The sequence below is a fragment of the Tiliqua scincoides genome, chromosome 10 (assembly GCF_035046505.1).
Source record: "Tiliqua scincoides isolate rTilSci1 chromosome 10, rTilSci1.hap2, whole genome shotgun sequence".
NCBI lineage: Eukaryota > Metazoa > Chordata > Lepidosauria > Squamata > Scincidae > Tiliqua > Tiliqua scincoides.
The window spans coordinates 27539551-27564254 of record NC_089830.1 but is presented as its reverse complement, the minus strand read 5'-3'; the positions used below and the strand labels follow the sequence as shown (position 1 = coordinate 27564254).

At 50.4% G+C, this 24704-nt stretch overlaps 1 protein-coding gene across 1 annotated transcript; it reads left to right on the top strand.

Moving 5' to 3' along the window:
- The first annotated feature begins 3206 nt into the window (after positions 1-3206).
- AP2S1 (adaptor related protein complex 2 subunit sigma 1) lies at positions 3207-9969 on the top strand. Its single transcript, XM_066638504.1, has 5 exons — positions 3207-3322; positions 7345-7494; positions 8035-8148; positions 8329-8388; positions 9359-9969. The coding sequence occupies exons 1-5, from the start codon at positions 3320-3322 to the stop codon at positions 9458-9460; spliced, it is 429 nt and encodes a 142-aa protein (XP_066494601.1). The 5' UTR covers positions 3207-3319; the 3' UTR covers positions 9461-9969.
- The last annotated feature ends 14735 nt before the right edge of the window (positions 9970-24704 follow it).

Sequence of the window (24704 nt, the reverse complement as noted above, 5' to 3'; positions counted from 1 at the left end):
GCAAATCATGCGCAACCTCAGCGCAAGTGGGAGGCAGCTGTCAGCCGCCTCTGGGAAGCAGACGTTTATCCTAGCCACCTCCGCGCTGAATGCCAGCCCCATGCCGGGACACTGTAAATAAACACAGCTAACAATTAGCAGTGTTTGACTCATTGTAGAAGCCCATAGCCGGGTGCCTGGGCTGCCGGGTGACAGGCTGAGGACTCAAAATCACAGCCTTCTTTTTGTTCCTTCTCTGGTCTTCCTTCTCCCCTCTTGCTCTTTTCTTGCTGTAGACTCGAGTGTGCTAGCAGATGGCTCAGTGGCTTAGCCCCCAAGGCTGCAAGATCCAAGCTCACCTGTGCTCCGTCACCCAGTGGCCATGGCTCTTCCATCAAACAGAGGGATGGTTCCAGAAATCCAAAGCAGCTTCACCTCCTGCTTGTATTGTAGACTTAGAGGGATCCAATCTGCCATCTCAGGGTTTGTCTGGAAAAGCGTCTGTCTGCACCTTGCAGACAAGCAGAATTGTAGAAAGTCTTATTAAGTATTTATACACTGCATGTCAAGGATCCAAAACACTTTATGCAGATTATTCCTGTAATCCTGACAGCAGACCTAGACAGCCAGTTTTGTCACCCCCCTGTATTGCAGAGGTGAGAGCAGCTTCCCTCAGGCCACCTAGTGAGCTCACAGCTGGGTTGAGAGTTCAATGAGGAGCTGGCCAGCTCCCAGCTCTCACGCCCATCACTGCTACAAACAGCAGAATCTCTGGAATGGGCTGCTTTCCAATTCGGCTTTTCAGAATGGGAAAGGGCTATAAATCAGTATAGCCTATATCTGGGCTAGCTAGCCCCAGCAGCATCTGACTCAGCAGCCGGCTGTTTCATATATAGAAAGTGGGAAATGAGACAGGCGATTGGGTCTCTGCACATAAGATCATGCTGCTCTTGGTGGTACAAAACCAAAAGGCAACCAGAGAAGAGCTGGCCACCCACCCAGCATCTCTGACTGGCTCTGTATTTGTGGTTCTGCAGGACCAATGCAAATATATTTGTTTATCAGACAATGAGATTTGGGTTCAAGCTACATGATGAAGCTGTGGCCTGTGCAGCCAAACCATTGATCCCTCTACCTAAGGCTGCAGAGCTGGCCCAAGACCTCCCCTGCGCTTGAGGCAGCATGTCAAATCCACCACTCCTTACCTGCTAATGTGCCCACCTCAATTCATCCCCACTTCCTGAATTGGAAAAGGAAGAGGAATAGTGGAAAAGAGGAGAGTGATGGGCTAAAGTGTCTCTGAAACTATAGCTCACCACTCGCTTCCACTCTGTTTCCCTCTTTTTTTTCTAATCCAGGGGATGGGGAAGCAAGAGGACAACCACTGGAAGCAAGTGGGTGGACAGAGGTGGGAGCCCCTGCTGACCTGCTGCTGCCTTGTTAGGTCTCACAGAGGGGCTGGCCCTAAAACAGTATTTATCAACCAGTAGTGCGGGTACCACCAGTGGTACTTGATGCAGTGTCTGGTGGTACTCGCAGAACCCCAGGTCACTTGCCACCAGGCAGCGAGACCAGGAACATGATGCAACAAACAGTGGTAGGAGGCTCGGCTCAGCGGGCAGAGCTCCAAAAGATGCTTTTCCCTGCTCAGAAAAGCCCTCCCGTCCTCCCTGAGCCTCTTACTGGTGTTTGTTGCATTGCATCTGGCCGCCCAACCCAGAATTAACGGCGATGGCGTCATCGCCAGTTACATCAAGTGGTACTTTGGATGGGTGGACCATGTGAAGTGATACAGTAGAGGACAAACCTTGAGAAACACTGCCCTAAAGTACAGTTCTGATTGGTAACAGCGCTGCAGGGTCTCAAACAGAAAGCCCTTCCCAGTGCTTTTTTATTTTGGCAGAAGATTGAACCTCCATGCAAAGCATATCTTCTGGCTATAGCCCCCTCCTCAAATATAATCATCATCATCATCATTTAGTGATCTCCTCCCAGTATAGCCTCCAAGACAGCTGACCAGTGTCAGGGAACGCTGGACTGTTTCCATCTATCAAATCCTTGAGGGGATAACAACATAAGTCAGTGGTTCCCAAACATTTTTGATTGGCAACTCTCTTGACCTATTGGGCCATTGGCTGTGGCTCGCCATTAGGGCTACATTGTATAGGGAGCCGGGTTTTATACGAGGATTCCGTGGCTCCCCTGGCTGGTTTCCGTGGCCCCCCAAGGAGCCATGGCTTACAGTGTGGGAACCACTAACACAAGTTATTCTCAATAAAGACCTTATTAATAATAATAATTAATGATTAATAAGGTGAACTTTAATAATAAGGAAACTTACTATGGATGAAACTATTGGATGAACCATGATCGGTGGCATAGCTGGAGGGGGGTGCAGCACTCAGGCTGGCAGGGAGCCTCAGCAAGGCGGGCAAGCGGCCCTCCCTTCAGAGCCATTCTTGGTTGGGGGGGGCAAAATGGAGCCGCTTGCCCACTTCACTGAAGCTCCCTACCAGCCTGAGCACTCCGCCCTCTCCAGCTACGCCACCGATCATGAAGCAATATCATCAATAACAATCACCTTATTATTAAGATTCCTTATTAAGGAGTCATTAAGGAATTATTAATTCCTTAATAAGGGACCTTAATAATTAATAAGGTGATCATTATTGATGATATTGCTGCATGATTCTTCCAATAGTTGCATTGATCATGTGCTAATTAGAAACTCTTGGGGAGGGGTAAAGAGCTTCTAATTTGCATATGGCCATTAGCTAATTAAATGACCATATGCGAATTAGTAGAAACTCTTCTTTCCCTCTCCCCCTCCCCATTTCCTCCTCTCTTTTGCCCTCTCCTGGGGCGAGGGCGCCCCCTTCCCTTGGAGTTGGCTTGCCCCCACTTGTCCCTTCCAGGCCTACTAGGCCTTCCCAAGCCCTGAGCTAGAGTAAAGCTCTGCCGCCGCCTTTCATACGAGGTGCTCGGCTTCTTCTCGCACGCAACACCCTGGCTTTGCCCAAGCGTAAGTCCGCGCAACTCGGGCCCCCCCTACCGGAGAGAGGTAGAAGTGCAGCCCGTTTCTCCTCTTGAAACTACAAATTCCGACATGCCATGGAGCAGCTGCGGGGCCTGCCGGGAAGGCAGGCAGAGCACTACATTGAGAGATCCTCGCACTTTCTCTGCCGCTTTCCTCTCTAAGACTACAACTCCCAGCACGCCACGGGATTCAGAGGCAGCAGCTGACCGGATATCCGATGGGAAGTGGCAGTAGGGGGAGAGGGTGTTGAAGCAGGTCGACCCTCAGATCTGTGTGGAAGGAGGATCCAGGGAAGGGGACACCATGGTGAGAAGGGGCAGGGGGCAGAGCCTGGGGGGGGGGCGCCCTGGGAGATGCTGGCTGAGGCTTTGGGCTCCTTCCTGGGGAGGGGGATGCCAGTGTGGGGCTCCCCTGCTGGGAGGGGGCAGGCAGCACCCACTGGACCTTCCTGGAAGGGCTGGGGTGGGGTTGAGGCTTGGGGGAGGGAAAAGGGCTCCAGCTGGTGCTGTTCCCTGGGGAGGTTGTCAAGGGAGGGGTGGTGGTGCTTATTATTGTTGTTAATAAGCATCCAGGCCAGATGTCATCCCCACATCCTGTGGCAAGGAGTTCCACAGACTAATTAATCATACATTGTTTGCAGAGTGCTTTTGGGCCCCAAGATGTTGCAAAAAAAAAAAAAAATCCTTGCAAGGTGCAGCAGAATAATCATCCCAGTATTTTTCTCATGTTGTCTTCCCATTTTGGTCACAGGCTGTAAAGCAGCAGCCTCTGACCTTTAAAAGCATTGTTGGTGGCGTAGCTGGAGGGGGGCGGAGCACCCAGTGTGGCTGGAAGCCTCAGCGGGGAGGGCAAGCAGCCCCTCTCTTCGGAGCCGTTCCCGGCGGGGCGGGGGGAAACGGAGCTGTATGGCTCTGTTTTGCCCCTGCTGCCAGGAATGGCTCCAAAGAGAGGGGTTGCTTGCTGAGGCTCCTCGCCACACTGGGTGCTCCACCCTCCGCCAGCTACGCCACCGGCATCCGTACATCCAGAAGTGTCTTACATCCTTACTTGTTCCTGTTCCCTTTCTCTGCGTCCTCTACCACCTCCCACTGCAGGCTTTATTTGGTGCTATCTAGACATCCAGGCCCTGCCATGACATCACTGGACCCTTAAACATTGCCACTGGAATAGGTTGCAATCTAACTTCTTTTCATGGAAGGGACTGTGTGGCTCAGTGGTTGAGCCCTTGTTAAATTTGCATGTGCAATCCTTGGCAGCACCTCCATGTTGGAAAGAGAAGCATTTGCGTCTGAAGCCTTGGAGACGTACTGCCGGTGATACTGGGTTAGACAGACCATGGAAAGAAATGCTTCCTACTTTCTGATGCGTAGTCTGCATTGCCAATGCAGTAGGATTCCTTTCCTGCGTTTGGGTCTCTTCAGCCTTTCCTGAAGTTTGGGTCTCTTCAAACTCTTCAATGCAGTAGGATTCCTTTCCTGAAGTTTGGGTCTCTTCAGCCTAGAAAAGAGGCGCCTGAGGGGGGACATGACTGAGACATACAAAATCATGCAGGGGATGGACAGAGTGGATATAGAGAATGGAGAGACACTCTTTTCCTTCTCACATAACACCAGTACCAGGGGACATCCATGAAAGTTGAGTGTTGGGAGAGTTAGGACAGACAGAAGAAAATATTTTGTTACCCAGAGTGTAATTAGTTTGTGGAACTCCTTGCCACAGGAAGTAGTGATGGCATCTTGCCTTTAAGTAGTAGTGATGGATGCCTTTAAGAGGGGGTTGGACACAGGAAGTAGTGATGGATGCCTTTAAGAAGGGGTTGGACAAATTTCTGGAGGAAAAGTTCATTACTAGTTACAAGTCATAGTAGGTATGCACAAGAGTGCAAGCTCTTGGTTTTAGAGGCACGCTGCCTCTAATTGCCAGATGCAGGGGAGGGCACTGGGATGCAGGTTGTGTCTGTTGTCTTGTGTGCTCCCTGGGGCGTTTGGTGGGCCACTGTGAGATACAGGAAGCTGGACTAGATCGACCTCTGGCCTGATCAGCGGGGCTTTTATGTTCTTAGGTGTAGCTTGTGTATTTTTTTTAAGGCTGTCTCATGATCCACCCTTGGCGCCTACTTGGATTAAATAAATCACTGTCAGTTTATTAGGCATGGTGGATTTCAAACCTGCAAACATTTTCCTGTGAATAAAACAATGCTTCTGGAACTGTGGGCATGTCCTTTGCCTTGAGATGCTGCATATCTGTGTCCCAACAGGCCTTCTATTAGAAGAGGCTTTTCTTCTGTGTGAGGAAGCAGAGAATGCCTCTTCTAGAACAGTGCCTGCCACCTGTGGTGTGTATAAGTTCTTGAATTAGAAGTCATTAGCGTTTTTTGCATCTGCATTTTCTGGGCTCTTTCTCAGTTGGTCAAAAGCTTTTTAACTGTTGCATCAAACTGACTAAACTGAACCTTTATAAAGAAAATAAATGGAAATCCTTTGGGGTTCATTAAGATTGCTGCATTTGTGCATCTACATGTGTGTGAGTGAAATGTTCTTGGGTAGCATGAACAAGGTAAATGTTGTGTGAAGTTTGATTTCTGTATTTGTAGTTGGAAAGTAGTTCAATTTATTGGATGGCAGAGAAAATTTGGTCATCCCTTGTGGCTTTGCTCCCCTGTTTGAGTTTGGCCTCCATGCACATTGCTGTCAATCTGTGCTTATAGCATGTCTTTTAATGATCACCGCTATTCTCAGGTGTGCTGTAGGTTTTCTGCAAGCCTTGGGAAAAGAATGAGAAGAGTATGTGCATTTTTGTGGCATTTTTTTTTCCTTGAGTCAATTTTTAGGGGAGAGGGAATTCTGAAAGGAGGGGATCTTTGAGACCTATAAAATTATGAATGGGATGGCTAGAGAGATGTGTGAGATGGGAGCAACAGTACCAGAACAAGAAAGAAAATATTTCTTACCCAGTGTGTGATTAGTCTGTGGAACCCCCTGCCACAAGATGCAGTAATGGTGTCTAGATGCATTTAAAAGGGGATTGGGCAGATTTCTGGAAGAAAAGCCTATCACAGGTTACAAGCCATGAGAAGTAGGCTATCTTGTTCTTGTTCTCAGAAGGTTAACGTTTTATATACTTCACTGTCTTTTGACCAGTCAAATATTGTCAGTTGACCCCCCAAAAAATATATTGTGTTTTTCCCAGTCAAAAACCCAACTTTCCCCATGCCTTAGTGAACTTCCTCATTGCATAGCACACAAATGCCCAACTTGTGGTTAAATGACATGCAGTATTGTACTTCTGGCACACTTGCCCCAAAAGCCTGGCCAGTACTGATGTACGGGCAGTCTGATGTGGGGGAGATTGCTTGAATGTGCCCCCTGATTAATTAGGGGGCTCAGCTGTATGAAAAACATACACATGGCTGCACATTCAAATGTTTAAAAATACTAGTTTTGCATGTATGCATGGTACTGGAACTGATCCCAAGTTGTCCACTGTTCCTGGTGCTGCTGGACTGACTTTCTTAATCAGGGTGGGCTTTTTCCCTATCTCATTAATGCAGGAAGAAGTGCTAAGTGCAGCTCAGCTCAGAGACAGACCAGCTCTGTTCTTTGGAGAAAGCTTCAGGAGCTTCCCTAAAATACAGCTCATTCTCACTGCAGAAAGGGGAAGCCAATGGGAGGGAAGGGCTAGATCTGGCAAGAGAAGCACAACACAGCAGGAACTATAGTTCTTACAACCATAAACTTTCTCTCATGCTGGGAGGGAGAACTGGACCCCTGCACATTTTGCGCCAAAAGGATTCTTATCTCTACAGCTATTATCCTACGTGCACTTGAAAACAAATCCCATTGAATTAAGTGGGGGCTTTTCCTTGAGGTTTACATACATAGGATCCACATGTCAGCCACTAGCTTCCCCCGTGTTAGGGCTCACTTGTGCATTGCAAGCAGTCAAGAAATGAAGGCTTCTTGGGGAATGGAGGAAGGTGCCTGCTGCTCTTCTTTGGAGTCCCTGCCTCCACTGAGAAGAGGATAATTCTGCCTGATCTCTGCATTGGCTGGACTGATCCCATCTCTCCTAGTGCAGAGCCTCAGAACTGCCAGCTCTTGGAAGAGGCTGATGTTGGTGTCTCTGAATGAGCCACATTGACCTTTCCCAGCAGTCAAGTGGCACACCTGGAACTGGGACTCAATGGGAATCTCTGAAGATGGGTGATTCTTAGAGGTTCTGAATGTTACTGGTTCGGGCGGGCCTTGCTGTGTGTAGTTTGGAGGATGGTGTTTGCAGCCCAGAAACCTGACCAGTTCTGCTTCTTCCCGCCCCCTCCCCCATCGCAGATTCGCTTCATTCTAATCCAGAATCGGGCGGGCAAGACGCGCCTGGCCAAGTGGTACATGCAGTTTGACGACGATGAGAAGCAGAAGCTCATCGAGGAGGTGCACGCAGTGGTGACGGTGCGGGACGCGAAGCACACCAATTTTGTCGAGGTAACACACGGTGATACTCGCTGCGGTCCTTGCTATGTCTGGAGTCGGTGCGCTCCTGTATCTTGCTGCTCGGCTTGGCTTTGCGCATGGGCAGGGCCTTTCTGCAGGCTTAGCCATTGTGATAACTTGCTCCAGTTATCAGCAGTGTCTGTTTTACAGACAACTTCTGGGCAGGGCACCTGTTCTTCCTGGTTCAAGTTGGGCAAAACGACAAGTTGCAGCCCCTCAGATGCCTCTTGCTGTGGTGCATGTGGTTAACTCAGGGCAGGGCTTTTCCCCAGTAGTACCATGACTGCAGAACCCCCCCCCTCCCCAGGGGAAGTTGGGTCAGCTCTTTCACTTCTAGCTTTTTGGCAACCAGTGAAGCCAGAAGTCATGGAGGGCGTCAGGCCTGCATTCCTGGTCTTCTTACTGCCCTGTTATGTTTGTGGGGCTTTGGTGCAAGATGTTTGCCCATCAATAAGATCATGAGACCACTGAAACCATTGCCTGCTTCTGGCCGGCACCTCCTGCTATCATGGCTGCCCTCTTTCCTTGCAGTTCCGCAACTTCAAGATCATCTACAGGCGCTATGCGGGCCTCTACTTCTGCATCTGTGTGGACGTGAATGACAACAACTTGGCCTACCTGGAAGCCATTCACAACTTTGTGGAGGTGTGTGCCTGCCCTCTGGGGGTGGAGGCTGTGTCTGTGACCACACCTCTGTGTGCTGGATGGGGTGGGGAACCATCTCACTTCTGGTGGGGAAGGAGATTTGCAGGATTGACTGCTTCTCCTGTGCCCCTGGCATCAGCTACTCCACTTACCAAGGCCAGCTTCCTTCTTGCTCCCTAGGTGCTGAATGAATACTTCCACAATGTCTGCGAACTTGACCTGGTGTTCAATTTCTACAAGGTGAGCTTTTTAGTTTTTGCAGGGAGGAAGACCTGATTCTTTTAGATGTGCAGGGGGAGAGAAGAGAAGGACAAAGCTGGTCCAGAAGTCACAACCAGGGCAGGGTGCTGCAAGGAGTGGCCCTGGCTAACTCTTAAGAGCAAGCCCTGCCACAAGGTGGCAGTCAATGGCTGCCTAGGGAGGGTGACATGTTGACTTCAGCAGCACACAGAGGCGGAGGCCAACAGCAATAGAAGCAGCACTGACCAAGTCCTTGGGTTGAGTTTCTTGCCAGTGGTGGGGACAGAGGAGAGGTTTCCCCAGTGGGGATCTGGGTCATAAGGCAGTGACTCCCATGGAACTAAGGGGCAAGAACCCTGGCTGAGGCAGAGCAAGTCAGAAGTTCTTTTCCCCTTGTAATATTCCCAGTGAGATTGCTGGGCAGGCAAAATGAAATCCTTCTTTGCATGGAGCGCAATTAATGTCTTTGGTCATTACTGCTTTGGCTGGTCTCTAGAGCAGTGGTTTCCAAACCTTTTTAACACTGGAACCTACTTTTTAAAACAACACTCTATAAACTGTTGGGACCCACCTAGCTTTGCGAGACTAAGAAAAGTTTCACTTTAGTAGCTGCTCACTTCTGTTTGTCTTTTTTTTTTTTTTTTTTTACTATGATGTGGGGAGAGGAACCACCTTGTGGAACGTGCATTTTAGCTCCATATTGATCAGTTAGAGATCTGTTCTGGTGGCCTTGCATTCCCCTTGGCCTTTGATAAGAGCTGAGGCATTGCTGCCTACACATGAGTAAATGCGCACATGTGGCTCAGTTTTGCTTTCCATAGGGCTTGGTGCATTTTTCCTGGTCTGCTCTCTGCTTGTCGGTTGTGCGACCCGCCACAAATCAGGTCCTTACCCACTGGTGGGTCCCAAGTCACGGTTTGAGAACCACTGCTCCAGAGCATCCCTCAGGAGAGGTGTGTTTCCCTTGCAGGTGTATACGGTGGTGGATGAGATGTTCTTGGCAGGCGAGATCCGGGAGACCAGCCAGACAAAGGTCTTGAAGCAGCTGCTCATGCTGCAATCCTTGGAATGAGGTGGAGCCAGAGAGAGAGTGACGTCGACGTGTGGGATTCCTCCGCGCAAGCTCCTTGTGCTCCCCCTCCAGGCTCATCTCTTTCTCACTTGGTTTCCCAAATCAGTGACTTGCTCAGGGCAAACGCTGCCACTTAACCCGTAGCTGGAGGCTGAGGGCAGGGGAAGCACTTGCATGGGGCACTCACCTGGCTTTCCAGGGCTGTCTCTCCCAGCTGAACCGGGGGGGGGGAGTGCCTAGGGTGGGGCTGGGTGGCTTTTGGGAAAGGGGTGAGAGAGCGACTAGAAGTGGGGAGGAGCTCCTGCCATTGTCCCACTGCTACCCGTGCCTGTTTCCACCCCCACACAACCCATCTGCTGCCCCCTCCCCCTCCATTCACATTTGGGCCACATCCACATTAGAAGAGGGACCATGACTGTGTGTGTGTGTGCGTCTGCGTTGTGAGTGGTGGTGCGTGGCTTGTCCTGCCAGTGGTGTGAAGTACAGAAATAAAGTGTCCGTGATAACAATTTGCAGAGCTTCCCTTCTGTCTCTGGGAGGGGCCACTTCTTGGATGTCGATCCTGAGTGGTGCAGCATTGCTTGATATGGTGCTGAGCCGGCTTGTCTCGAGGTGATTGTGGGGCAACAGTGGACCCCCCCAATGACTGTTCCTCCTGAGAACATGCTGCAGTGTTTACATTGGAAAGATGACAAAGCTGCCTGTAGTCTCTCCCGTGCTTGCCACCAATGGGGCCCAGAGTGGGCTAAGAAGTTGCAACACTTCTCTCACCTGCCAAGTACCTTGTCGAGGAGCACCTGCCTCAAAGATCTAGGTAGCTCAGAAGTTTGTGGCCTCAAAGTGCAAAATTTAAGTATGTCAAGCTTTCCTTCCTGGTCAGTCTCTTTCCTGTGCTCTTTGCAAGCCCCTTTAGCGCCCCCTTCCTTCCCACCGAGAGCTGCAACAGAGGCTTTGGCAAAACCTCCTTGAGTACCTCGAAATTCATCATCTTGCATCATGATGGTGTGGGACACTCTGCGAGTACAAGGGCCAGGTCAGTATCCTAAGTGGCTCCCAGTCTGCTTGAACACAGGAAGGGATCAGAGATGGGGGGACGCAAAAAGAATCTGCATTTTCTTCAGTGGTTGCAGTAGGGTGGGGGGCTGAGGGGTTGGGTCAAAAGCTTCCAGAAAAGGTGGGGATCCTGCTTCAGGCAGCAGAAGGGGCAGCAGGGGTGAAAGAGTCATTTGAGGGAGCAGGAGCTCTCCGGCTGGCTGAGTGTGGGGGAGCTGGAGGAGGAAATGTCTTTGGCAGCAGCATGTTGGGGTATAAGAAGAAAGGGATAAGGGAGGAGGAGTCCACAGAGGTCTTGGAAAGAAATCTGGAGATGGAACAGGAGCTGATAGGAAACCTGTTTGGCATTTCAAGGAGAGATGTGGGATGCTTAGATGAATGGTTTTTGGCAGCAGAGTGCGGGTGAGCAGCTGCAGGGTGATGGTGTGACCCCAGAAAACCATAGGGGAGAAGGTTGCAGAGGTCCAGGTGAGCGATGATGAGCATTGTCTGCCAGAACTCTTGCAGCACGCTTTGACTGGCACACCTGCTCACAGCCTACAGAAGGCCTTTACCTCTCACCTCAATCGCTGACTTCTGCCTGCCAAGAAGACCTGCAGCAGGCATGCTGGGCTGGAAGGTTTCATTTACACCCTCCCAATCCTGAGACTCTGCAAGGTCAGAGTGTCCCAAACATCATTTATTTTAAAGCCCTATTTACACAGCAGGGCTGAGCGGCTGCCCCTTGCTCCTAATTGCTTCTCAAAGGGCATCTGGCAGGGAAATTGCCTCCTCATTTGCTTTTATGTCCTCCCGGTGCTGCATTGAGGCTGGAGCCAAGTCTTAACTACCCAAGACCTGACGGGCATTGGCTCTCCCTCTTGGCTCCTGGTGACCTATAGAGGAGTTCAGTGAAGCAGCTCTTAGTGGCCACCAGGGGGCGGCCTTTTGTGTCAAAACCCCTCTGTAATCAGCGACTTCCAAGATATATATTTAGGAATCCAGGGTGAAGGAGGATGCTCTTTGCTTGCGGGGAGGGGGATAGGGATAGGATGGCTGGGCTGGGATGAGTGGTCGGTGGTGGGGAGGAGGCGCTTAGACCAACTGCTGTTAGATTTGGGGTCACTTGTGTTGGCTTGCCAATTAGAGGGAATCTTGCAGAAGTGATAAAGAGTCTTCCCTGGATGTGTGATCAGGGAGTGCAAGACGGCAACATTTTCTTCACCATCAGGTGGGCAACATGCAGGTGGGGGCTTAAAAAGCTGTGAGTCCAAAGGGACCTTCCTAACAAGCAGCTCACAGTCTCTTCTGCGGCAGGGCTCAACAACAAAACCCTGGTACCTACTTTCAATGCTGGGAGGTGTGATGGGGAAGTCATACAAAAAAGAGTGCCTCTGAGCATGTGGAAAGTGCCTTCCTTTGCTGCTAAGCTTCCATAATAGTCTCTTCTCTACATGTGATTAGGGTTGGAGAGTTTCCAGGGGGGAGGGTGCAAACTAGTTTCCGCCCCGGCAGCTCTTGTGTTGGAAACGGAGCACCCTGTTACTACCAGAGGTGCTATTTTCCAAAGGTAAGAATGAGGAGTCTGCCAAGGTTCCACTTTCCAGGATATCCACTTGTGAAAACAAAACTCTGGTCTCTCAAGAGAAGCCACCTGAACAGCCTGTTCTGGTGAGAAGCCTGTGACGCCTGCTTTGTTTGCCGAGCACTCCAGCTTTGACGTGGGACAAAGACCTGACCTTCAAGCAGGCTGGTTGCAACTGGGGCAAGGAGGTGCCCACGGAGTTCTGTCTCTGCCTCCCATTGCCAAGGGAGGCAGCAGTCCCTCTGGAGCTGGAAAGAGGGAGGGGCTGTGTCCACTTGTTGCCAAACAGCTCAGTGTTTGGCTTGCCTCACCTGGCCCTTAAGAACCTGCAGCTGCGTAGGATGCATTGGAGGAAGCAAAATATTCTCCCACCCTCACCCCCTATCTTCATGGCACAATTTCTCCCGTTCACATTCTACATTGCAGGCTACTCTTAAGAGCCTAGGAGCAGGGCCAGGGAAGAAGATGGCATCCCTAATCCTGAGGACAGCTTACAGTCCCGTGCCCATTCTCCTTTTCGATCTGGTTCAACAGCTACGGATCAGGCTTGGGTAGTTGCAGGGCTGAGGTGCCCATCCTGCTACTATGCCACCAACAGCAGCTGAATGTGTGTTCCCCCCCCCCCCACACACACACAAAGTGATGGGGGGAAGCAAAACCTGACCTCTGACTTCTGCTTCTCTGGCTTCTGTAAATGCACAGGAGCAGAACTCATTAAAAGATAGTGAAGAAGTTGGCACCTTCCTTGCACTGTGGTATTCAAATACCTTTTAGAGTTTGTTTTCACAGTGGGCCAGTTTCAAGAAAGGAAAGATCCTACTGGGTTGCATCCTTTTTTTCTGACCATCTGGGGCAAACTGGTCGTGCATGGACTTGATCTGAGGCAGAGCACTTGCTTGGAGGAGCAAATTTGGATGAGAGACATGAAAAGTTAACTCTCGGGGCGGGGGGGGGCGGGGTTGCTGCTGCTGCCCTGACGGCTGATGAAACCGAGCCAATGATTTCGTATTTGCTCTGCTGCTCCCAACCAAACTGTAACTCTGAAGGTGTCCTGCTCTTGAGAGTCTGGGCCCAGCCCGCCTGCCGGATCTCCCACTTCCTTGATTGGCTGATGCAACGTCTGTGAGAAATAACAGCAGCAGCAACTGTCACCGCAGAGCAAATGTGAATGACACTGGACTGCAGGGCTGCAGCTGATGGCCCCTGCTTGAAGCTTAAATAAGCTTCAACTTCTCCCCCTCCCCAAACTTTTCTAGAGAGCTGCAAATGATCGATGCTCCAGGCCTAAAATCAGGAATTGATTTTAAGAAGTACAAAGTTCCAAGTAAATGCGCTTAGAGTGCTGATTTAGAACTAGATGGTGAACCTTTTGGGTTCAGTGTGCCAAAAATTTGGAGAATGCTTAAATTGACACTGCTGGCATGTCAAACCCCCCCTCCCCCGCCGCTGCCGCCACAGACCCCAGCCTTGGAAGCAAGAAAATGACCTACAGCCACCTGACATAACCCATGCCTGGGAGTGGTTGAGAGCAGGGCTGGCTTTTGGAGCTGTGGGGACCACCTGGAAGCATTTTTGGTTCACAGCCAAGGTCTGTAGAATCTTAGAGACAGAATAAAGATATAACCATATTATAGAATGTGTATCTCTAGGGTAGAACGGCGAGCAATCAAAATGTGCACTTAAAACATGCATGTGAGTTAAAGGATCAAGGGCACAATCCTAACCCCTTATGTCAGTGCTTTCCAGCGCTGGCATAGCGGTGCCAATGGGACGTGTGCTGCATCCTGCCATTGGGTGTCACTCATGGAGGCCTCCTCAAAGTAAGGGAAAGTTTGTTCCCTTACCCCAGAGCTGTATTGCCCCCATGTCAGTGCTGGAAAGCACTGACATAAGGGGTTAGGATTGCGCCCCAAATGGATCTTAGCTCATTTTAATTTGCATACAAGTCTTGCCTGGGGTTCATCAGGAGCAATTGGTTCAATTGGCTTAAAACCAACCCTGGTTGAGAAAGCACATTAGGTGATGCTGAGAGCATCCACTGCCCCAGGATGAAAATGCAACCCTGCATCGGCCAGTGTCTGAGGAGCCATGTGAGGGATGAGAGGAGCTGCAAGAGGCTACAGTAGCATTCAAACGCAGGCACAGGCAGGTGGGAAGGCTGGCGCAATCTTGCCTACAAAGAAGGTGTCTGGAGCGGGCAGAGGCAGGTACGTGGTCAGCAGTGCCCATGGAGCACCCAGCATTTTCCTTTATCAGAAAATGTGTTTGCCTGCACTGGAATGCGAGGCCCTGAAGAGGGCAGGGTGAGGGGCATCTTTTCCATGGAGCCAAAGTCAAACAAACACAAAGGGCCTGACTCACGAAGGTGACTGAGCAAACAGCCCTCAGTGCCAGGAGGAGACATTGCAGTGCCTGACAACCACAGTGGCTGTGTCAAGCAGCTGCTCCGGACAACAGGCTGTTTTCTCCAGGAAGTGAGAAGCATCTCAAAAAAGACATGGTGGAAATGGAAAAAGTGCAAAAGAGAGTGACTAAGATGATGACTGGGCTGGGGCACCTTCCTTATGAGGATAGGCTACGGCGTTTGGGCCTCTTCAGCCTAGAAAAGAGACGCCTGAGGGGGGACATGACTGAGCCATACAAAATTATGCAGGGGATGGACAGAGTGGATAGGGAGATGCTCTTTACACTTTCACATAATACCAGGACCAGGGGACATCCACTAAAATTGAGTGTTGGGTGGGTTAGGACAGACAAAAGAAAATATTTCTTTACTCAGCGTGTGGTTGGTCTGTGGAACTCCTTGCCACAGGATGTGGTGATGGCATCTGGCCTGGATGCCTTTAAAAGGGATTGGACAAGTTTCTGGAGGAAAAATCCAGCATGGGTTCCAAGCAATGATGTGTATGTGCAACCGCCTGATTTTAGAAATGGGCTATGTCAGAATGCCAATGCAAGGGAGGGCAGCAGGATGAGGTCTCTTGTTATCTGGTGTGCTCCCTGGAGCATTTTGTGGGCCGCTGTGAGATACAGGAAGCTGGACTAGATGGGCCTGTGGCCTGATCCAGTGGGGCTGTTCTTATGTTCTTAATTGAAGCATCAGTGATGGGCTGATGTGGGAGGAATCAAACCAGATCTGTTGGACAATTCCCCCCCCCCCCATCTATGCTGCTTAGGTGGCATGATCCATAGTGATGGAAGGGAAAAGGTGGGGTTGCAACTGCAGGGGCTGTGGAGGAGTCCTGGGTCCAGGGTGTTGAACCATTTGAAAAATGCAGCCACAGTTCCAGCTGAGCTTTATTTTTGAGTGCTCTGATTCCATTCAGGTTCATTGTTTAGTAACTTGGGTCCTGCCAAATCCTCTCTTAGGCAAAGTGGGGGTTCTCCTGGCTAGGAGATTCACTAGTCTGGCAGTGACACCCCAGCCTCTTCTTGCACCCCACTCCCTGGTTGGATTCTCTGCTTGGCTGTGCTGTTGGGTCTGCCCTTGCTCCTAGAGACCTAAGTGGCAGCTGTGGCTCAAGGGTGCTTTTGCTCGGCTTTGGCTGAGGCATCAACTGTGCCCTTGTGCCTCAAGCAGATCAAGCTATAGTTTTACTTAGTTACCACTCAATTAGACTACTGCAATGGGCTCTTTGTGGGGCTGCCCTTGTAGACCTTTGAGAAACTTCCGCTGGTACAAAATGTCATAGTTTGGAGACGGTGCGGGAATGGGAAGCAGGGCAGGAGCCTAGGACCACGGCAGGAGCAGTATTGCCACCCTCCTGGAAGAGTGTGGAGCTGCAGAGGCAGTGGTTCAGCAGAGTCAAAGCACCTAGCCCCCTTAACTACCTAGGCCATTGCATTCTGCAGTAATAGTAGCACAGTCTGTTGATCTTTGCTGATCTTGGAAAGACACACTGCACATGCTCAGATGCACTTCCTTCCCTTTCGGGCCTTTTCTACCCAGCAGTTGAAGGCTCGGGGAAGGCTTTTGTGTCCTTGACTGGGGCAAAGTTTCATCAAAGGGCTTCTTGCCACTAATACCCTCCTGGGGAACATGATGTTTCCCCAGCCCTTGAAAGTGTTGCAAGTTGCAGCTCAGAGAAACCGTAATGGGAAGGGACTGGTGTTCTCGGATGATAAAGACGGGAAAAGAGACTTTCATCCCTGTGTTTCAGCATGAAGCAACTTGCACAGTCCAGCATTTGGCTGCTCCCTGATTTAATAATGTAATGTTATTGGGGGGGGGGGGGAAGGTACATTTCATCTGGTGATTAAAGGGCACGGTCTGGATTTAATTTCCTCTTTCTCGGTATCCCCCAAAGACAGGGCAACTGGCTGTTGCCAGAGCATGGCAAAGGCATGAAGCCAGGGACCGGAAGCCTCCCCTGTGCCAAAGGCAGACGCGTCCCAGCAAGAAGCGAGGGCTGCTGCTGTTGGCACCTTTTCTTCTCTGAAAAAGAGGCATAATTACTACAAATACTTCTTGCTACGTCTTGTGGAGAAAATTGCCTCGGCCCTAGAGCCAGGGCATAGCTGGCAATTAGGGGGCGATGTTGTAATTATCGTGAGAATGCGGGCAATTAGGTGAGTGGAGGCCTTTCTTGGCGTTCGCCAGGCCGAGAAAGGATCTGGCATGGCACACTGTGTGCGGGGCAGAAGGAGATGCCCCAGGGAAGCTGGTTGGAGTTTGTCGTCGTAATCTCTCTCATGTTTGCTGAGAACTTGGATCCCTCTCCAGAAAGCCTCTTCGGGACTCCAGGGCTTCAGAGAAACGCATCCCAAACTGTTTTGTTCTGTGAGTCTTGATGATGTGTCCATCCTGCCTTTCTTCCAAGATGGCACTCAAGGCAGGAGACGTCCAGCCCCCTGCCTGTGGTCTTGCAGTCTTGACCCCAAATGTGAGAGTCACTAGCACTCTGACAAAGAGCTTGGCTCCAGGCCAGGAGATACCCACTAAAGATTTTCCCTCTTTGGAAGGTGACAAGATCACTGAGGGGGCAGTTGGGCTTGGGGAGCACATAAGGGCTCAGCTGGAGCTCAGAACTGGTTGGGACAACTTCTCTGCTTCCTGGAATCTATCCAAGGTACTGAAAGGCACAAGCCTGTGTCTACCCTTGTTCCCAAGCATGGATGGGATTCCCGCCCTGCCTGTGTTCCGACTGCCCATCACCCTCAGCTCAAGACTGCTGGCTGGTTGGCTTCTTCCCAACCCTTTGGTGGGCTCAGGCCTGCTGGAAGTGGGAGAGTTGCTGTGTACTTGGAGCTCGGCCATGGAGCTAGTCCTCCACCCTTGCTGGCTCACTGGAGCAAACCCCTCTGACATACACTCTGGACCACCTTCTGGAGGAGGGTGACTCCCAAGTGTTGACCATCAGTGCTCTCAAGGGTCAGGGTAGGGGGCTATCCAGCTGGGACTGAATCCTTGGCTCTCCCTGGGCTGGATGAAAAGCCTCTTCAGCTGTTGGTCTGCAAGAGTGAAACTGCCCTTCTCCTTGACCCTCATCATTGGCCCCTAAAAAACAGGAGCTGGGGGCCTTCGAAGGAGGTGCACAGTTGCTAAGTCACCCCTCTGACTTCCCATTTCCAGACCAGAATTCAAGTTCATGGCCCCCGTCTATGATGTCCAGGTCTGTCGGGTCCAGAGAATGGAGGAGGTCACTGCGCAAAACCTGCATGCCTGGAATGTGCTGGCCTGCCAGGCCCTGCAGTTCTTAATTAATGAGCAACAAGCTTTCCTTGTTAATAGCAAATAGAAAGGCTGACCTGCTAGTGTCCCCAAGGCTGTTCCCGAGGCCCCGAGAAAGAGGATCCAGCAAACTGGTACAGGAAAGAAGCCACCAATTTATTGTGGAGGGGGCTGAGTACAGAAATGGTCCAAACCCTTTGAACTGCAGCAATCTCAGAAATCAATCACATTATTTTCACATAGGCGAATGGGGCAGAGTAAACATGCAAGTCAGACCAACGGACTGCAGATCTATAAAGCTGTCTCCCCCGGTACCATCTACGTACTTGGACACTGATTCTCCAAGGTCTCAGGCAGAGGGGCGGCTTTCCTAGCCCAGCTCACTAGGGTCCTTTTTCGGCTGGCAATGCCATAGTTTGGATTTCTGAGGCCTTCTGCATCTTAAGCCATGACTTAGTCACGAACTGGGAGCTGGGAGCCACTCTTCAGATGCTGGTAAAAAGCAAGTTGGGGAACAAGAACCCAGGCAGTCTGAGCCACGGTCTGAATTCAAGGGCAGGGGTCAGGCACTATGGCGGGGGGGGGGGAAGAGCTCTTGCTAAAGGTCCCTCGGCAAGGATGAAGTTGCTCCTGGTTCTTCCTGCAGAAGTCATTTAGGGCAGGGGTGTCCAGAGTTTTTGGCAGGAGGGCCACATCATCTCTCTGACACTGTGTCAGGGGCCGGGCGGGAAGTATTAGCTTACATTTAAAATTTGAATAAATTTACATAAGTTTACATAAATGAGTATATTAAAGATGAACTTATATGAATGAATGAAGGTCTTGCTATAGCTCAAGGCCTATAAAAGGCCTTGCACAAAGCAAGGCTGGCCTTTCCTTTGCTGCCGCTACTGCATCACAGACATGAAACAACAAGCAGTGGAGGGAGCCTTCATCCTACAGCTCACATGAAAGATCAAAAGTCGCTCTCACGCTGAGAGCAGTTGCATCAGGCCAGTGTGGGCTCCAACAAATCTCTGAAGGGCCAGAGGCTCATTGGAGACTGGGGGCTCCCTGAGGGCCGCATTGAGAGGCCTTGAGGGCCACAAGTGGCCCCAGGGCCAGGGTTTGGGCACCCCTGATTTAGGGGATTGGTAAGGCAAGAGAAGGCTCAAAATGGTCACACAGGATTTTCTTGTGCAACGCTTCTCGGTGGATTGAGTTCCCGTGTCCACCAGGAGAGCCCAAGTATATCTGTGCACAAGGCGGATGGCTTAGGTTTAGGCTGTGTCCGTCCCAGCTCAGTCTGGCGCTTCCCTTTTCGTCTCATTGTTTTCCAGAGTAGGTGTCATCGTCCCCCACTGGTGTCCTATTGCGGCTCGCTGCACCTGTGTAGCAAGAATGCAGAGTCTGGTGCAGGAATCGTTGTTTATTTCTGGGATAGCTGCTCGTGTCGCCATTTGAAGCGACAAGCCAGACTGCTTATTCACAAATAGGATCGCTTGCAAGAAGGTGCTCTAACCCAGCCCTCCAAATGACAGGCTTTAGTGCCTACACACCAGTAAAAGTAAGCATCCGAGACTGTGCAGCTGGCTAGTTTAAGTGGCAAGGAATCGCAGCGTGCAAGAATTTCTTTGCTGGATCAGACCCCAGGGCCACCCAGCCATCTCTCTCTGAGAGTGCTAAGTCAGAGGACTCTCTGAGATGCTCCAGAGCTGGGCAGGGTGTCCTGTTTGTCCTCGATTTGGGCACTCCTCCTGAACCTTCAATCTGGGTACCGCAGCTGGGAGCCATGAGGCCTGTCCTCCTTTAGGTCTCATTTTTAAGGACACCCAAGCCAGGGACGATGAGTTCAGTGATGGAGACCCTAATGCACTGGGAGTAAGCCTCATTGAACACACGGGACTTACTTCTGAGTAGATATGCATAGGACTGTACTATGAGTTGCGCACTGTGTAAAGGAATCTTTGTTCCTTGTCATGCCTGTCTAGAGCATTGCTTTGTCGTACCCCTGCCCAGAAGGGCAGCGCCATTTCAGTAGACAGGGTGGATTCTGTCCAGTGCCGCTGAGGCCAATGAGCAAGACACTGAAGGTGGAAGACAACGAAGGTTTTTTTAATTGTTCAACAGACATGTCTGTGACCTTTGAGAATTTGCACACTCAGATTCAAAGGCAATGTCAAAAGGGTGGGACCCTCCTTTTATACATTGCAGTTGTCATTCAAAACACAGTCCCCCAAAAGGGTGTTAACTTTCCCTGGTAACGTTCCACTGGCCTTCTCATGCTTTCGCTCTCCACCCCTCTCCATTGCCTCCTCATGGCTTTTGCCCCCCCACCTTCCAGCAGGGAAGTATCCTGGTTTCGGTCTAGCCATAGCAAAACATGGCTATTTTCAGCTATGAGGTTACAAATTGTCTGAAGTGTGTGGGGTTTTGTTAGCTGTCAGCAGGGGAATTTTGTGACATTAAGCACTTTGGTTACCTCGTCAGTGAAAAGGAAGGGGGTCTGTTAATTATATAATTTGCAAGGCAGTTAGTCTGGAGCATCTCCCCTAAGTTCATACTTGGCCTGTCTTTATTCTGCTCCCCCCTCCCTCTGTCCTGTATTGATGGCTGTTACAGGTTACTTTGAGAGGAAAGAAGGGGGTCCAAGACAGGTAATTAGGTAACAGCTTGGCCCAATCCTCCTTTTGGTTGGAATGAGGATGACGACCGAGCTTCAGTGCCCGTTTTCACCCAGGGCTGCCTGCACAGTGATCAGTCCCCCGAAACCTGCTATCTGGTCTATGCACAAACAAACTGTTACAATGACACCGACTGCATTGTCTTCCACAATGGAGAAGAGAGAGCCGGCTCACCTTCCTGTACTTCATAGCTCATCCTCTGGGCATCAACTTGGGAGGGTGATGGGGTCTCCATGGCAACATGCTCCAAACCTCTGGGCTCCTGTTTCTCTGCATAGCTTTGCCTTTCCTGCGGGAAGGTAGTTGAACCGCCTGTTACATCTAACCCAGCAGAATGCTTTGCAATAGAAGTGCTCCACCTTTGTCCACCATCTGCCAAGGAATTGTTTTACCTACACCAGAGCGGGAGAACCTGGGTCTCAACCCAGGAGCTGTGTAGGGTCTCCTACCCAGTATACTGGGCCATCCAGTAGCCCTCTTTATGTTTTGGGAGGGGAGATTGCAACTAGCCAGAAATTTAGTGGTGAAGGAGAGCGGAGTATAAATCTATCTTCTCCAGTAGGGATTGGCAACCTATGGCCCACACGCTGGATATGGCACCCGACATCACCTGGCCCACAGTCTCAAAAAGGTATATCCACCTGACCCACCGTAGTGTTCAAAAAGAATTCAAGTTTGTAATTCTCTCTCTGTAAGGTTTACAGGGTAAGCCGACCAAGAACAGCAGCTTCCTTTCAGAGTCATCCTGTCTGGGCCTGCATCTCTCTGTGCCATGCCCACCTCTTTTTTCGTAGCTCTATGGCCTAATCTGGAGGTTCACACACGTGTATCAGACACCCAAGTGTTCTTCCTGTTGACTGATCTGATGCCTGACTGTCGTATACTTGGTCTCACTGCCAGGGTTTTGGAGTGCTCAGAGTTGTTGGTTCTGAACCCTAGAGCCCTCAAAGATCCCTGTTCGGTAGTTCTGCCACCACCCTGTAAGAGCCTCAGTCCAGGGACACCGAGACCCTATAGGCTTAACTATATCCCTTGTAGGCACTGAGCACTTTCTTTACTTAAAGTCTCAGTCCTCAAGTTACTAGTCCACAATGAGGATTTTTGGTAGCTTGCTGAACGGCTAGGCAGGATTCTGAACCTTTGTCCCCAACAGACAATGAACCAACATGGTAAAAGGATTTTTACTTTATTAAGTACATAGGGTTACAAAAAGTTACAAAAGGCAGCAAATGCTAGAGGCATAAAAACTTCTAGGAAACATAACAGCATAAAACAACAAAGCTAACTGGCTAACTATTATTCTCTGACTCTCACCTGGGTCAGCTTCTTTTGTAGATCCTCAGGTCAGTTACCTAAGAAGCCACATGGTCTTGGCGGGGCAGGATGTACACCCACCACCTATCTCAAATTATCCCATACAAAATTATGCAGGGGATGGACAGAGTGGATAGGGAGATGCTCTTTACACTCTCACATAATACCAGAACCAGGGGACATCCACTAAAATTGAGTGTTGGGCGGGTTAGGACAGACAAAAGAAAATATTTCTTTACTCAGCGCGTGGTCGGTCTGTGGAACTCCTTGCCACAGGATGTGGTGCTGGCGTCTAGCCTAGACGCCTTTAAAAAGGGATTGGACGAGTTTCTGGAGAAAAAATCCATTATGGGGTACAAGCCATGATGTGTATGCGCAAGCTCCTGATTTTAGGAATGGGTTAAGTCAGAATGCCAGATGTAGGGGAGAGCACCAGGATGAGGTCTCTTGTTATCTGGTGTGCTCCCTGGGGCATTTGGTGGGCCGCTGTGAGATACAGGAAGCTGGACTAGATGGGCCTATGGCCTGATCCAGTGGGGCTGTTCTTATGTTCTTATGTTCTTATCTCACCAAGAGGCAAAGACCAAAAGACCCTGTCCTCCGGAAGTGAGGCTGGATGCTCGCCCTTTCAGCTATTCCCTCCCCCCTGGAGATCTACAGCTGCATTCCATCCTTGAGGGGCGTCTTTCTGGCTGCCTAGGTGCTACATTATCACCTTCCATTGAGTTGTAAATTCTTAGCAGCTAGGACTGCAAGCCACTTCTGTGTTACTGTTTTAGCTTGGTTCAGGCTTTACATGTTACTAGGCTTAAACTGTACATATTCATGACACTGACCCCTATGAGGAAGAAGATTGCTGGCCCCTGTTCCACAGAAGTCTCCAGCTCCTTTAAAGGCTGCCACCCCTTGTGCCTAGAACTCCCCCTCTCTCCTGTACACAGTCTCCTTCATCATTCCTGGGACCCCCCCTGCTGAGTCTAATGGATCTCTCACTCTCTTGAATGTGTACCTTGGTGTTGAGGATGAAGTTGTAGCTCAGTGGAAGACAATGGGCTTAGCAAGCAGAAGACCCCAGGCAGGTTCAGTCCTGCACATCTCGCAGTAGCACTGCGAAGGACCCCTCTGTGAGACCCTGGGGAACCGGGCATGCAGACAATATCATGCTAGCTAGATCAGGGGTCTGATGAGGCTGGAAGCAGCTTCATGTGCTCATTTATTTATTTATTTATTTATTTATTTTCCACATTTTTATATCACCTTTCCTCCAAGGAGCTCAGGGTGGTATACACGTATATTGCTCCTCCCCTCCTTTTATTCTCACAACAACCCTGTGAGGTAGGTGAGGCCAAGAGGCAGTGATTGGCCCAAGGTCACCCAGGAAGCTTCATAGCTGGGCAGGGATTTGAATCTGGGTCTTCCAGGTCTAATCCAACTACCAAACCACTGCACCATCCTGACTCATGACTTTCAGAGGATTGCATCTGAAAGATAGAGGAGGGTGATTTCAAGAAACAAGGAAGCCACCCTGGGAAAGTTTGGTGTGGGCAGGCAGGCAGGCAAAAGTGACCTTTTGCTTGTAGGGTATTTTTCAGCATGTCTTTGCTGAGTTCACAAGATGTCCCCTTTGCATGCAGCTGAGGATAAACAAGAAGTCAGGGTCTAAGATTACCAGCTATATAAAGGCAGTGGTTGTATAATGTCGAGGGGAAAATGGATCCCAGTAGCAGCAGACGGTTAAATATGATTTGCCCCTGCAAAAAGATTGGACGTCCGTTATAAATTTAGGCCGCCTGACAGTTTTGCCATAGTGCTTGGCCAAGCCCTTAGACTGCCTGAACGGGAAGGATCTAAATGGCACCCTCACTGTCCCAGCAACTCACTATTGTTTTCGTGTGCATCGCAGCTCCTCTTTGCACTAGTGAGTCTCCTGCAAAGGAACTTCCTGGTGTGGTTCATGCACCAGAGCTCAGATATGATTGCCTTCCGATCCATTTCTCTCTTAAATGTGCCCAAAATCCACCTTAAGCAACTGAGTCCTGGCAGGGTTGCCTTGGAGTTGTTTATGATGGACATGGTGTTTTAAGTAGTAACATGAGCAAAAACCTTAGGTCTGTGCCTCAAGGAGCTTCCAATCTAAAATTTGCTAAAGGGGAATTTGCCACTAAATTGTTATTTGCCATTAACAAGGAAAGTTTGTTGCTCATTAATTAAGAATCACAAGGCCTGCCAGGCCAGCACATTCCAGGCATGCAGGGTTTGTAGAGTGACCTCTGCTGTTCTCTGGACCCTGCAGTCCCGGACATCACAGATGGGGGCCACGGACTTGAATCCTGGCCGGGAAATGGGAAGTCAGAGGGGTGACTTGGCAACTGTGCACCTCCCTAGAACGCCCCCAACACGTGCCTATTAGGCAACTGGGGAGGGTCAAGGAGAAGGGCAGTTTCAGTCTTGCAGAACCACAGCTGAAGAGGCTTTTTATCCAGCCCAGGGGGAGCCAAGGGTTCAATCCCAGCTGGATCTCCCCCTACCCTGACCCTTGAGGGCACTGATGGTCAACTCTTGGGGGTCACGCTCCTCCTCCTCCAGCAAGTGGTCCAGAGTGTGTGTCAGAGGGGTTTGCTCCAGTGAGCAAGCAAAGGTGGAAGATTAGCTCCCTGGCCAAGCTCTGAGGCCCCAGCAACTCTCCCAGTCCCTGCAAAGCGGAGCCCACCATGGGTTGGGAGGAAGCCGGACCAGCCAGCAATCTTGAGCTGATGGTGATAGGCGGTTGGAACACAGGCAGGGCGGGAATCCCATCCATGTTTGGGAACAAGGGCAGGCACAGGCTAGTGCCGTTCAACAGCTTGGAAGAAGAAGATGTAGCACAAGAGGAAGTGTGGAGGAGGGAGGCTCTGCCTCCCCCCCACCCCATGTTCCTGATCAGAGGTGCCCCCACCCCCCAGCAAGGTGGCCAGATGTCATAACCCCAAAACAGGACAA